This window comes from Quercus robur, chromosome 3 (assembly GCF_932294415.1).
Source record: "Quercus robur chromosome 3, dhQueRobu3.1, whole genome shotgun sequence".
In the NCBI taxonomy this organism is placed as follows: Eukaryota; Viridiplantae; Streptophyta; class Magnoliopsida; order Fagales; family Fagaceae; genus Quercus; species Quercus robur.
This window is the reverse complement of record NC_065536.1, coordinates 52473328-52488066: the sequence shown is the minus strand read 5'-3', so window position 1 is coordinate 52488066 and position 14739 is coordinate 52473328. Positions and strand designations below refer to the sequence as shown.

The following is a 14739-nucleotide window of genomic DNA, read 5'->3' as shown; positions in this document are numbered from 1 at the left end:
GCAATAAAATACATACATATATTCATTTTCTAATTTTATTTTATAAATTTATATAAGTTAATAGACTTGTGTCACATATAATTTTAAAATGCTTAAAATAAAGTAATAAATGTAATGGAATTGCCTAATTTAGTACTAGCTAGGGTGTGATCATACTAACACTACTGCATTGGATCTTATCAAAACTTCACATTATAGCGTGTTTGGGCAAGTGTAGTAATAGGAAGGGTGACCTCCTGTGAAGTTCTCGCGTTTGAAGTTTGAACCCTTTTCTTTTTTGAAGCAAACATAGGGATGATGATTTGAAATTTTGGTGGTGAAATTATAGTTTGCCACATGACTACACACTCTACAATTTCTATCTCTTTCTTAACACCAAAATAAAACAAATTTAAAATTAGATTAAAATTTTATTTAACCATGCATCAACTTATCCAAAATAAAGTAAACATTTGTTTTAAAAAATATATAAATTTCATTTCTCTTTGTTAAATTTTATACTTGAACCATGATATTTTATTTTCTATATAAAATTAACCTTAGTTTGGTTAGTATTAATTCATTAAATTATGTATTTAATTCATCTTATCCTAAAAAAATGTATTTAATTTATCAAATTAACCTTGATTTAGTTTGAATTTATTTAAATATAAAAGGCCCTACAAAAATTTATCATCTTAGGACTCAAACTATATCGAGTCTGTTTTGTGAGGATAACTTCCCTTTAGAATTTGACTAGGATCTTGTGTTAATAAAATACTGTAAAATAAAGGAAATAACAAGACATTATAAAAGATGTGGGAATATGTGGGGGAAAAAAAGACTTATTTTCTTCATGTCTTCATGGTCATTCACACAATGCTAAACTAATCAAACTATCAGTCTATCACTCAATACCTGTATTGCCTAGATGCCTACAACTCAACTTCACATGTATGTATATGTACAAGTATAATATATTCCTCCAGGGTCGTTTGGAGCTTTGACAGAAAAGAAGGAATTAGATTTTATTGGTGAGAGCTAAACCCAAATATGCATTGTACAACATATTCTTAATTTACCTTTTCGTTTTTTAAAATGGAAAAATTAAACCAAATCCTTAAAAAGGAAGCTCTGTAGTAGGTGTAACGATTTTGTAATTTTGTTACAACATCAAGCTGGAAACAAATATTAAAAGTTCAAGATTGTTCATTTAATTTTATTTCAAATATGAGTTTGAGATCAAACACTTTATCAAACTAGATTTTAAACTTGGTTCATTCTCTTATTGAGCAAACTTGATCTTGTTCATGAGCTACTCGAGTTAATTAGAAAGAATGGTTTTTGTATATAAACTTCTAAAAAAGAAAAAAAGATTTATCAACCTCAAATTGTTAAAAATTATATACACTTTTTAGTTTTACTACAAAGTGAACTATTTCTATTATCAATAAATTACAAATAACAATTTGACATATTATGAACATATTTACAAACTTATACAATACAATATCAAGTTTATATAAGTTTTATTTATTTATTTATTATTTTTTTTACACGTATAACAAATAATATTTTATATATATATATATATAAATTGAGTCATATACTCACAAGTACATTATTATGTTTGAGTTTGACGTGTGTAATAGTCGAGCCTAGAGTTAGGATTGAAGCTCTTTTGCTAAATAATCAAACATGAATTTTTTTTTTTTTTCCTCTTTTGAACTGAGCATGAAATGTTCATAAATAGCTTGATTCATTTACAACCCTCACCAAGGGTATATGTGAGTTTGGTTTAGGCTTAATACATGTCTGTACAGGTATGATACATAAAACATGTTCCTGCAGTTGCTACTCAGTTCAACCTATCTTCTTTCCCTCATCCTTTATTTTCCATTTTCTTCTTATTGGCTTTCCAAGCCATTTTGTCCGGGTAAAGAATGTATAAACTTCAGAGAAAGAGTTAAAATGGGAGTTTCTAGATACGTGCACAACTATTCACAATTCTTGGTTCATTGTGTGTCCGAATCATGACTATCATTGGCTGAGCCCTTAGAAAAGTGTTCTTGGTGAAAGGGGTCATCAGCACCATGTACAGAACTCAACCTAGGAGAGAAGTTCAAACCTGTCATCTGTTCCAGCTCAAGGCCATTAGATCTCATACTAGCTTCTTCTTTGAACTTCATGAAGTACATGGATGACCAGTAATCTTTTGCCAAGTTCTTGAGGGGAAGGAGAAAAAAAAAACACTCAGACATGGTACCAATCCAAAGGAACCAGTAAAATTATATAAACGCAAGGAAATAACCTACCGTTTTCATCAATTGCATCACCTCATTTAGTGCATTGTTAAAGAGATTAGGGTGTGCAAGATCAGCAGTAGTCAAAATTTCTTGTCGGCTTCGGTGAGAAATGTTTACCTCCCTTGCCGCACCTTTATAAATCAATCAAAAGAAATCAGATAAAGATAAGTCACATAAGCTTCAAAGGTAATAGGATATAAAAAAGAATTAGGGTGCATTTCCGGCTATGGAAAGAAACAGGCTATAGCAGCCCACATGGTGCCACATAGCTGATCTGTCCTATAACAAACATGATTGTGATGTACCCATATTTCTTTATTAAACAGTGAAAACACAAACCAGGCGTCAACCTTCAATTACTAATTCATAGTAAAAGATTTACCAGAGACTTGCATTTATAAGTAATGATTATATTTTAAAAAATGGCAATGTCATGGAAGAGGAAATGGGAGAAAATTGCTCATATGATGGGTGATTTCAAACAAATCAGATTTCTACAAGCATACAGAGCGAAGGCTGCCAAATTTTAGATAGACATTTATAATTGGAAATAAAGGGAGGAAATAATAAAGATACTGGACACCTGTAAGTAGGACTAGAAACAATCCTAGTAATAAGCTACTCAAGCTTGATTTATTCATCTTATTAGAAAGCTCAAACCCACTATTAATCAATCTAATCTCAAGTAGCTTAATGGTTAAAGCTTAAGTTAAGCCAAGTGGTAGGTTTTTTATCTTTCACAACCAAACCAAATAAGGTGCATACACAATGATGGCTTTCCACGTGAAGCAATCTAAGCTGAGGATAGTAGACACCATTTATTTAATTATCATGCCAGATTCATAAAAAGATGAATAGGAAAAGTAGTTAGAATTCTAAAGATGTAAAAATGTACAAACATCTCTGATTGCCAAAACTACCAGTTGAACATCTTTCTAGATGAAGTCACTACCAACATTAATGCTTCAGCTACCTAAAAATTCCTATATTTGAGGCACGTGCAACCCAAAAGAGCCATATGAGCTGTATTCAAAGGTTAGCATGAGACTTTAAGTCGGAGGTAATGCATATTGAAAATAAATTGCTTTGAATACAAATCCCAAAATAAAAACCACAAACCACAAACCTGCAACTATGTACTTGTCAATAATATACCGTGCCATGTAGATCCTTCTTACAGGGTCATTTACAGGTAGTTTGCCAAGCTCATGCACCTCATCATAGAAATGCACACTCTCCCCAGCCAAACAACTGTAATTGAAAAGAGAAGAAGTTTTATTCCAAACAATTAATTTTATTTCTCATCTTCAATTCTATTTACAAAAAAACGGGGGGTGGGGGGGGGGGGAGTCTTGGAGATATCTTCTAGGCTTTAGGGCCCCATTAATCTCCATGGAATTCAGGACATGGAAACAATGTTTTTTTTCCCTCTTCATTTAGCTTAAGAAAATTTTTCTCTAAACCTGGAATTTTTCTCATGATATAAGTTTTCGTAAGAAATATTTCCTCATAAATGTATTCCCAAATACTGGAGCTTGGGGAGGAATATGAAACCTGTCAGCAAATGCCATGAAGGACTGCCGAAATCTTTTGTCCAGAAGAAGCTTATCCAATGGTTCATTGGGATCTATGACTTGAACTGCTTCCGTCTGCAATAGTAGTCCACTATCAGGTATACCAAGAGCCTGGCCCATTGTCTCAAATTCTTGAGGTGCCTTTCTCCTTAAACTGATTTGAGTGAGTAAAGGCTGTGAACTTGATAAAGAGAAAAGAGCCTGTACTAGAATACTTGCCTGTAGAATATACCTGAGAAATGTTAGCAAGAATACATGAGCTGAAGACGGTTAGAACTTAAATCTCAATCAACTAATGATGGCGAAGGTGAATAAAGAAAATGAGACACAAACCAATCATATGGCATACCATAATTAAAAGGAGAAATCTGGAGGCAATTTGAAGCCATGATATTTCATCATGAATTTCATTCAAAATGTAAGCAGTAACCCATACTCCTGGAAGTGGAAAAGAGCACAAATTAATTCCAAAAAGAAGGTGAGTCATTTTGATTAAATTATTTTTCTGTATGTTTTATTACAAAATTAGGAAGGGTGTAGCATTAGTACTTAGGATGTATACGATAGATATCGAAGAAAGAGATCCAAGACACAATAAACTATTTCAGTTTATTATGACTTTCTCAATGAAAGTTCCCAGACCATTGTTTGTTCTTCCATTGTGTTATAGATGCAGATGTTAACTGAACTCCCTAATGGCTAGAGAAGCAGCAAAAACCCACTGCCTATGGTGCCCCCTCCCTCCTTTTTTCTTCTCTTTGGGGTGGCTGTTTTTGCAGTTAAGTGGAATCATGGCAAGATGACTGATGCTACAAGAGTCCATGCCAAAAGCATTATTACTAATTCCTAATTGGACATCTTAAGTACTTTAATTTGCACATAGACACTCAAGAATTTAGTCACCAACATCAATTGTCAGCTTCCTTTTATCGTAAAAACCTATGCGCAACAATTTTTAAGTCATCAGAATGTTTTCCAATAAGCTGTGACTACTACTCTAGGTTATATGTTCTTAAACTTCCAATGAGCTCTAGCTCAAATGTCATGTTTTCCCCTTGTAAGAGCAAGATGGAGGGAGAGATTGTGGTTCAAGACCCACCAGGTGAGTGTGTAATTACCAATAAAAGGGGTCACCCGGGGGGGGGGGGGGATGCGGTGGAATATGTTTTAAGTAGCTAGAGAACTTCAAAAACCATAAACACTAAACAATGTTTCCAAATTAAAAACAAAGAGGAAAACAAAAAAAATAAACAAAAACAAAAAGGACTGTCCAACTGTGTCTATAGAATATATATGGCCAATGTACATAGAGCAAATAAAAAAAATAATGAAGCCTTGTATAGAACCTAGAGAAAAAGGATACCAATGGAAGAGGCTGAGAAAAGTATCCCCCACCACAGGTCTTTGAGTTCATCAAACCTGAACTCTATGTGCCGAATAGCCCCAGTGAATCCAACTAAAGCAGCGACATACAATGTGTGGAGAGTCGCAGTTGGAATGACCCAGTAAGTCCCCATGTGGCACCGTTTATTTAGAGGCTTCTTCATATGGATAACTACAGCATATGTCAGTACTCTTGTTAGAAATTACCAATCAAATGGAGGAGTGAAAAACTACACAATCTATGACCAGATCCAAAGAGCTCTAGGCTGATATTGATGACATGTATAAATAAAACTTTGGCTGACAAGATCAATCAAGCCACACAGACAGCAGAACATTTAAAATAACTTGCTTGAATAAAATGAAGTGAAATAACACACTCAGATACATAGTCAAACTACAGTAACGTTGGACCAGGATTATTCATTATTGATGGACAGTCAAATACAATTCCATGAAAGAAAAAGCGCCCATCCCAAGAGTGTTAAACTTACATGTTCAGTTCTAAGATCATAATACAAAACACTGCTACCAATTTAATAGCCTGTTTGCCTCCAGCTTATTCAACAAGCTTTTAGCCTTACGCTTTTATGTACGTTAAAACCAGAGTTTTTCTCACTTTTTCAAAGTACAAGTATACTTTAGCACACTTTTATCAAAAAGCTAAATAAGCAGATACCAAACACACACTATCAAAACTTGGAAGGTGTTTTGTGATAACCAGAGAAAATAAGGCTTGATAATTGTTACTTGAGAGTGTTCTTGATGAATTTTGGTATGATTACCTTGCTCATCAAGAACTTCCAGGGATTAAATGCATCTTTGTACTTGGGAATTGTCTTCCCCTGCTACACTGAAATCATGATAGATAATTTCATAATCTATACTGCTTTTGACAAAAGACTCTTTTCCACAGTTATTTAAATTTTGTAAGAAAGCAACAAAAAGTCGTGTACTAGAACATTGAGTTTGAAGCTCCTAACAGAAGTTTGGCAAACAAATAAAAGAAAAGGTACAAAAGGGTTGGAATGTGCGCATTTAGAGACATATGGTTTGAAAATTCCCATAACAATTCAATAATAATGCCTCTACCTTATGAAAATGTTTACTATATATAAATAATGCCCTAGTAAACCAGCAAAGAAAAAGTACTGAGAATTGCATACTTATCAGTGTTCTTAAAAGCACACTTAGGTGCTTTTAAAACTCAATGCTTGAAGCCCCAAAGTCTAAGCGCTTCACTTGGCCAAAGTGAAGCTCATTTAATGAAGTGCACCTTTTGGCGCTTTTTGAAGAAGAACATAGCATACCTAGGCACTCTTTTTTATATTATTGCTAAAGAAATATATATATGAATCGTTAAAATTAATTGCTCGATCTTGAAGGTTATGACATGGACAAACACTATTCTTAAGGTGTTATATTATATTACACAATAAATTTTATTTTTTATTTACATGTCAAAAGATATAAGCCAAGTTAATTACTATTCTTGTAATATTTGGTCTTTGCCTTTTAGATGTATGTTGATTAAACCATATTCCTCATTTGATCATAACTATCACAGTTATGTATTTTTATAAAGCACAAGAGAATTACATAAAATGTTATGTTGAAACTTTCTATGACTTCAATTTCCTATATTATACATTTTTCTTTTTTCTTTTTTGACAAATAACATAAGAACTTTTTATTAAAGAATAGCCAACCCAAGTACACTGGAAATGTACTTCAGTGGCAAAATTTAAGGACCCAAATTAAAATGATCAACTAGAACAAGGAGGGATATAGAAGAGAAGGAAGGTAAGACTAAGTTCCATTCAAGGAGAGTATGAAAGAAAAAGGACTTTATATCAAGGATCAATTGTTCAAAGTCCTCAAAGCGTCTAGCATTCCGTCCCCGCCATAAAACCCAAAGTAGACAATGTGGCACAAAACTCGAGAAATGTATATTTCTATGTCTTCTAAACTTACAGATATTATACAATTGCACTTACCAAATAGGTAAAATATAAAGTTTTTGAGTTTTTATTTAATTTTTATTATAAGATGAATATTTCTATTAGAGGTTATTAGAAGTCATATTTGAAAAATGTATGTTTTCCTTCAATCAGGTGTTTGCGCTTGGCGCCTAGCCTCCAAGAGGCCTTCGCACTTTAGTGCACTTGATACTTTTATCAACACTGATATTTATGCTTTGGTTGTAGGCATAAATATGACAAATCATACCAGAAAGGAATTAAGTTGTGGTTAAATTAGCTGCTCCAATTGTTCTTTCGCTTAATGGGGTATAAACCAAACTGAAAAAGAAATATGTACTATAGTGAACTTATTCCAAGATAGAGTATCTTCAAAAAAAGACCAAAAGAGGGGGAGGGGGGAAGAGGGGGGGGGGGGGGGTGGTGAGGAGACTGAAAAACAAACAGGACCAAAAACAGAAAATACGTTTTCAAGGACTAAGAATCTGCATAAAACAGGTTTCACACATATTAAATATTAAAGAAAAATAAATACTAAAAATGGACATTAGTAAAGAAAACTGATCACTTCATTGGAAAATATACTTCTACATTGATAAATAATGTTACTGCTCCAAATGTATCTTAATTTCATTGTAGAAAGACCAACTTGAGAAGATAAATATCCAAATAAGTAAATTGATTCAATTTAGAGACTCTTACATGCAGCCCCAGCAATCCATGGCAACAGTATTAGTGGAAGAAATATATAAGATCTGATTGGTGGTAAACGCCTCCTGAAATATCAGAAGTAAAAAATTTATAACAGCTTTAGTAAAGTAGTGTAGTACGACACAAAAAGGTTTAAAAAAATTATTTGCCAAGAGGCCCAAGACATGAAAAAGTCCTTGCATAAAACATGTTCCATGTCTACGAAACCATTGCACAAAAAAAGGGAAAAAAAAGAGAGAAGAAGATGAAACTAGCCCCCATAAGTCATGTTGTTGACCTGTTTAATGTTTCTATCGTCAGAACAATCAACCAACCATATCACAAAAGTCTCAAGGACCTTGGCTTGGGTGGTTAATAGGTAGGGTGGGGATGTGAGATCTACAGTCAGATCATTGATTTAAGATAGATGCAACCTTATGGCAAGTTTCTTTCAGAATTACAGTCAAGCATATTTACCCAAGCAAACAAAATCTTTACTTACTTGACAAAAATGTAATACAGCTGGAAGGCCTGTGTCACACGACAGCTTAGCAGTAAGCCAAATCCAAGTGGACCTTCAACCCAAACTGAAAGCAAAAGATGCTTGAAATTGGTGCTCTAAAGAAATAAGCATCTGACAAATGAAAAAATAAACAAGGACTTGAAAGATTGTAACAATAATAGAAGCTGTGAAAAACCTGCCCAAACATAGCAAGACTGCCACCAATGCCTCTTCGTGAATTTTAGGAAATTGACAGACACCTGCACGGAACATGGGCCTATAGTATTGTAACAAGTATAACTAAAAGTCATCTACAAAAATTTTCTGGTGCATGAAGTCATAAAAAAAAAATAGTAAGGGTAACAAAACAATCTATAATCTACCACAATTGACAACAAAAGGTTGAAGCTGGCAAAAACATGAATTATTGGAATCCAGAAGCCACTGTTCTTAGTACGAGGAACCTTGTGAACCAGAAAGGGTACAAGTAACCGTGAGAGAAGTCTGAAAGAACAAAGCCAAACAATTAATGACAAAAGAAGTTAGTCTCTAAATAAATAAACTCTTCTTTGGTACCAAAAACATGTACAATAACCAAAAAGAACTTCTTCATATTGGGAATACCTTAAAAAAAGTTTACTTCAAAGATTTGCATTCTTCATAAGCAATTACTTTCAATTGACCAATTAAAAATTTCACTATGTTTTTATAAGGAAAGCCATATATATATAGAAAAAGAAGGCAGCGACTAGTCTGAATCAAGTTGACAGACAATGAACGCTCAATTGGTTTCGTTTGATTATATATATAGCTGCCAGTTACACAAATCACACAATCATTTCCAAGTAAGCAGGAATGGCTTAAGAAAACTGCAAATAAAAAGTAAAAACTCTAGCAAAGAGTTTTTATCCCATAAATAATCAGACAAAGAGACCCTCAAACTCTTCCAACTCTTATGCTCCCTACTTCTAACATCCACTCCTCAAGTAAATCAGCTCAATAAATTCTGCTTAATTAATTCCACATTGTTTGACTACCCGAGAAATGCATACCAAATAACTCAAAAAGAAAACACATATGAGATAGGAAAGGAATTATCTTCTTTACATGCCAATGCTCATCACATCAATAACTTCTCTTATCAACCTAGGAACAGCATACCAACAATTCTTTCCACATTATTGTTAGGGAGAAACTAGAAAGACTCAAGAGAGGAATGAATTGCAAAGCTATTTAAAGAACCCTAATTTCCTAAATTCATGAAACTAGCTACACAAAGTATTTACTAGTTCCATTACTTCAGTTTGTTCTAGGACACTGTATCTCTCTCTCTCCTAAGAAAAGGTTGTGGCTAGTGCACAAAGCTCCCACTTTTGCTGGGACTAGGAGGGGTAATTGTTAAACAACCTTACCCCCAATTTCTTTTTGGAGAGGTTGATTCTTGGACTCTAACCCGTGACTGTCGCTTTTGGTGGAAGACACTTCCCATCGCACCAAGGCCTATATTCTTCTCTCTCTCTCCTCGAAAGAAAAATTGATGCTTTCTTTTTTTATGAATGAGAAAATTTAATTGAACCACCCCCCAAAAAAAAAAAAAATTACAACAAGCAGCCTAAGCTTGCAAACACCAGAACACAGTACAAACAAGCAGCCACACACTACAGACAAACACTAGACTTATTAAGCTCCCAGCCTAATAACAAACCAAAAAAAAATTCAGAAATTCCCCAAATACAGCATAACACTATGTTTTTCAAAGGTATGCTTCACTTGTTTAGACCAAGACAGCCTACACCTAATATCAGAAATAAGCCATTGCACCAATTCGCTTCTTCAGTGCAAATCTTTCCTTACATGAATTCTTGCATTCCTGTCAGCCCATAAGTTATAAATCACTCCAGCCCAGCTCAGCCCAGCTTACAACTGACTTGCTGCAGATTTGTCCTCTTCAAATTCTTCACAGCTCAACCCAGAAAAAAAAAATTAATACTTTCTAGTTTGCCACATTGAATCAAATTCACTTTGTGGGTTACAATAACATCCCATAAGACTCAAAAGTCAAAACTACTTTGCCTTTGATTGTTAATATAAATATATATATATATATATATATATATTTTCAGTTACTTGCTTACACTAGCCCCATAACTTGTTTGATCAAATCTACAATATGCTGAGCTGATAATAAATAATAAAATTTGTTTATTAGACACAGTCAAACAGTATAACCCACCTAAAATAACCAACTAATAAATGGTCTACAACAACAGCACTTTTTAATAAATATATAAAAAAAAAAAAAGCAGGCAATTCTGTGATCTTTCTGCAAATAATAAAAATTCACTGAGACATATCATCAAACACTCAGCCTCCAATTCTTATAACATGTTTAATAAGCTCTACTGAAGTTAAAATTTTTCACATATATTGGGAAACAAAACAATAATTAAAGAACCCCAGAAAGGAAAACATACAAGATCATGGAAAGGATGGATATGGCAATCGCTATGTAGTCGGTGACGCAGCCTCCTACCAATGCACAAGTTTCCATTTTCATAGTTTTTGTGCATATATAAAAAGAAGTAGAAAAAGTGGGTCTATGAATTATAATTCAGTAATTCAAGCATTAAGATAGAAATGTAATAAGAGTATATATATATATATATATATGCATAGTTTTGATTATACATAGTAGTGGCCATTGAAGATAGTCTTGTAGAAGCAATGGAGTCCACTTTCCATTTTCTCCACGTTAACTGTGGAGGAAATATGAGGTGACGGATTTGACCAAAAGTTATATTAAAATTAGTGATTCATGTTCAAAGGAAACTTCAAAGTAGCCCAATTTTGAGATTTATGTGGGCCTCATCTGTCCCTAAATTCTATGACTACCTTGAGTCTGTGCACGTGCCCTTGCCCAACTAATCAAACCTACGCATTTGCACTTTGAAAAGAAACTTAATATGAATAGACTACGAACTTATCTGGTTAGCAGTTGCAATTTCATGATAATTAAGGTTTAGTGATCATTTGCTGAGTCTAGGCGTAATGGTTACTCTATAAGTAAAAAAATTTTATATGATGTTAAGAAAAGGTAAAGGTCAAAGTTCAAAATTTTAAAAAGAAGTTTTAGATATTTAAATTAAGTTAAAGTAGAATTTAAATTTGAGAATATTGTGAAGGAAAAAGTTAATGGATGTCATTTGATTTAGGAAATATTTTAAAAAACTTTTTACGTAGAAAAGAGAAAAAAATTAATTTTCTTATGGTTTTTTTTTTTTAATGAAAATGATATCAAACTTTTCATAAAATAATTTATTTACAATTGATTTAAGGGCTTTGTTATGAAATTGTTACAAACTTTTATTGTATTTATAATTATATTTATATGTGAGCCATATACTTTTTTAAATGAAAGATAATGTCCGGTCCATATTTAAAACACGAGAAGTGAATGTAAGACATTTACTGGTATTTTTTGCACTTAGAAAGGAAAGGAAACTCATGTGTATATATATATACAATACACTCCGGGAGTACAAGCTATAATGCATAAAATGCAAGTACCCAACAACCATAGCCAAAAAAGAAAAAATGACACTAAAAAGCAAGGTTAACAACCACAATGTCACGACCCTCTTCTCCAACACAAGTACCCAACGACCATAGCCAGCCAAAGTCTCCTGTCTCTCTGAGATCTTCAAGGGGAGAGAGAATCCAAAGGAGCAACTTAACAAAGGCAGAACCACTTTCTCTGCATTCAACATGTAGATAACAAGTTCAATATCAAGAGAGTTATAAAACCAAGGACCAAAAACAATAGGCAGAGATTAGAGATATGAAATGAATTGATACCTTGTTGTTGGACTTGGAGGAATGGCTGTATTTATCACTGGCTGTATATTTTGGCGATGGATTTGGTGACACACTACTAGATGTCCCACCGGTCTTCCTCTCATCTCTAACCTTGTCAAATATGACAGTAAATTCGCTGGCTGCGGCAGGATTGTTCACATCCCATTCTCCGAATTTGGGGAGAGGCCGATCCTTATTGAGCTGCAAACAAAGCAAAGAAAACCATAAAAAATTTAACATATGCATTCATTGCTGCTATTCATTAAAAATAAATAAATAAACTCATGAAATAATAACACATAAAAATCAGCTTCAAGTCAAGAGTCACATAGCTTAATGTCATTTGTTGATTTCAAATATGCCTCCTCCACTAAAAAATGTATATAAATAAAATTAAAATTCTCCACTAGTTCTATTTTTATGTGATTATTCTCAAGCTTGCAATAAACTCAAAACAATAAATGAGTATTTTTAATAGAAATATTCAAAGTTCAAATATTTTCTTTCTCATTGTAATTATCAAAATAAAAAAATTGCATTATATTTCAAGAACAACATAAACCCTAATCACCAAATAGTCTAATAAAGAGAGAAAAAAAAAAAAAAAAAAAAAAAAAAAAAAGACATTAACAATAGACCTTAAATATATTATATTATTTTAAGTCCCTACTTGTGAATCTCATGTCCCACAAATGATAAACCCCACCAAGTCACCAACCCACTATTATTCTCATGATATATCTCAAACCATGTAAAATGCACGTGTTTATTCAAACAAAACAAAAACATTGAAACGACAAAACCCACTTATGATCACATGGGAAATGAAACACAAGCAATAATGTGTACGAAAAACAATACGGGGATTTTATATTTTCTTACCGAAGACATGATTGAGTTGTATAAGGAAATGAAAGAACCAACAAAAAAAAAAATGGAAAACCAGAATTTTGGGGTTTGAGAAATTATGATAAAAATGAAAATGAAGAAGGGTACTTTCGATTCTGATGAAATATTGGTAACAGGAAATGCAACTTTTATATTTGGAGGAGACCAAACGATTTTCAGTTTTTCTTTACGAATTGCACTCGTCTCAAACGCGGGGACAATAAATTTGTTTCCTTGTTTTACTGATGAAAGAGTAAGACTAGGTTATCCCAAAAAAGAAAAAGAAATTTTTTTGCAAAATTCACCTTTTTAATTTTCTAACTTTGTTTTTTTATTACAATCTTATAAGTTTCAAATTTAATCAATTAATATTTTCCCATAATTTTAATTTTATTTTAAAAATTAACGAAAGTTAACGGAGATGTCATAATTGAATAAACTTAGAGCACTAAAATGAACGAAAACAAACTTAAAGGACTTAAATGAATTCTGTTTAAAACTTAGAGGATAAATTTTCATTTTAGCCTTAAAAATAAGAAAGACAAGTTTTAGTTGTCAAGGTTGAAATAATAATGCTAATAATAAATTAATAACAACAAAAGAATACCCCAATTGAATTTTTGAGAAACCCGAATGTAAATTGCTAAGTTGTCATTGTTCCCTGTGATCAGTTGTTAGTAACTTAGTATAGCATGTTAGCAAGATTTTCATGACCAAATAAGTCAGTTAAGGTTTTGATATTTGAAATTGTTTGAATTGTTTCTTCCTTTTTTTTTTTTCTAGTAGGCTAAGTTGGCTAAAACCATACTTGGGATTCTTTGTTCTAGATTTGGTACAGTTTTTATTTTATTTTGCTTAAAAGATGAAAATTGAACAAAAATACAGATGTATCTAGAAGAAAATTGAGGTTTTAAAAAAGCTTTAGTGCTATACCTACCCAAATAAGTTAAGAAAAATGAAAAAAATTAGCTACAAAATTAGTTGTAGCCTAAATTTACAACTTTACTCAATAAAATAAACATTATTACATATTTTGAAAATCTAACCATTGAATTGTATGTTCTTTACACTCTCAATACACATGTCAAATTTTGTATCAATCGGATATTGTTTACTATATGATTTACAAACTTATATTTTATGCATAATTTTAAACTACAAAAACTTGCAATTTAAATAATTTTTTGATGACATAGCTATTGATTTTTAATTTTCTAAAAAAATTTCAAGTATAGAGGATATAAGAAGAAAATGTAATCTAGTGGTGGATTTGTTAAAATTCATCTTTTAATAAAAATATTTTGAGTAAAGTTATAGTTTAAAACTACAATCTATTTTATAGCTAAACTTTGTCTTAAGAAAAACACTTAGCCAAGTACACTTGATAATAAACTAGAGTTTGAGTAAGTTGTATTTTTTCTTTTTTTTAAATGTGGTGTTAAAAAGTTCTACATAAAAGAATAAGTCAACTTACTTTCATTTTGGGATGGGAGAAAATAAAGGGATGTAATGGTTGAAATTATGGAAAGGAATGTTTTAAGAATATTTCATTAACTTTCCTATTTAGAAGTTTAATACTTGAA

The 14739-nt window shown here is 32.3% G+C and overlaps 1 protein-coding gene and 1 long non-coding RNA gene across 3 annotated transcripts; both read right to left on the bottom strand.

The window, feature by feature from the left end:
- Nucleotides 1–1721: 1721 nt before the first annotated feature.
- Nucleotides 1722–11301, bottom strand: LOC126718309 (regulator of G-protein signaling 1). 2 transcript variants are annotated; one of them, XM_050420439.1, is made up of 11 exons: nucleotides 10888–11301; nucleotides 8797–8917; nucleotides 8610–8673; nucleotides 8414–8498; nucleotides 7924–7997; nucleotides 5223–5414; nucleotides 4209–4297; nucleotides 3840–4078; nucleotides 3412–3536; nucleotides 2295–2416; nucleotides 1722–2204 (listed from the first exon to the last, which is right to left on the bottom strand). In XM_050420439.1, exons 1-11 carry the CDS (start codon nucleotides 10968–10970, stop codon nucleotides 1995–1997), a joined length of 1404 nt encoding a protein of 467 aa, XP_050276396.1. In that variant the 5' UTR covers nucleotides 10971–11301; the 3' UTR covers nucleotides 1722–1994. The 2 variants fall into 2 exon arrangements, with proteins under 2 accessions (XP_050276396.1, XP_050276397.1); XM_050420440.1 differs by lacking the exon at nucleotides 10888–11301 and adding an exon at nucleotides 10268–10407.
- Nucleotides 11302–11904: 603 nt separating this feature from the next.
- Nucleotides 11905–12474, bottom strand: LOC126716420 (uncharacterized). The gene is made up of 2 exons (XR_007652121.1): nucleotides 12269–12474; nucleotides 11905–12167 (listed from the first exon to the last, which is right to left on the bottom strand). It is a non-coding gene; the product is annotated as an uncharacterized LOC126716420 (long non-coding RNA).
- Nucleotides 12475–14739: the final 2265 nt, after the last annotated feature.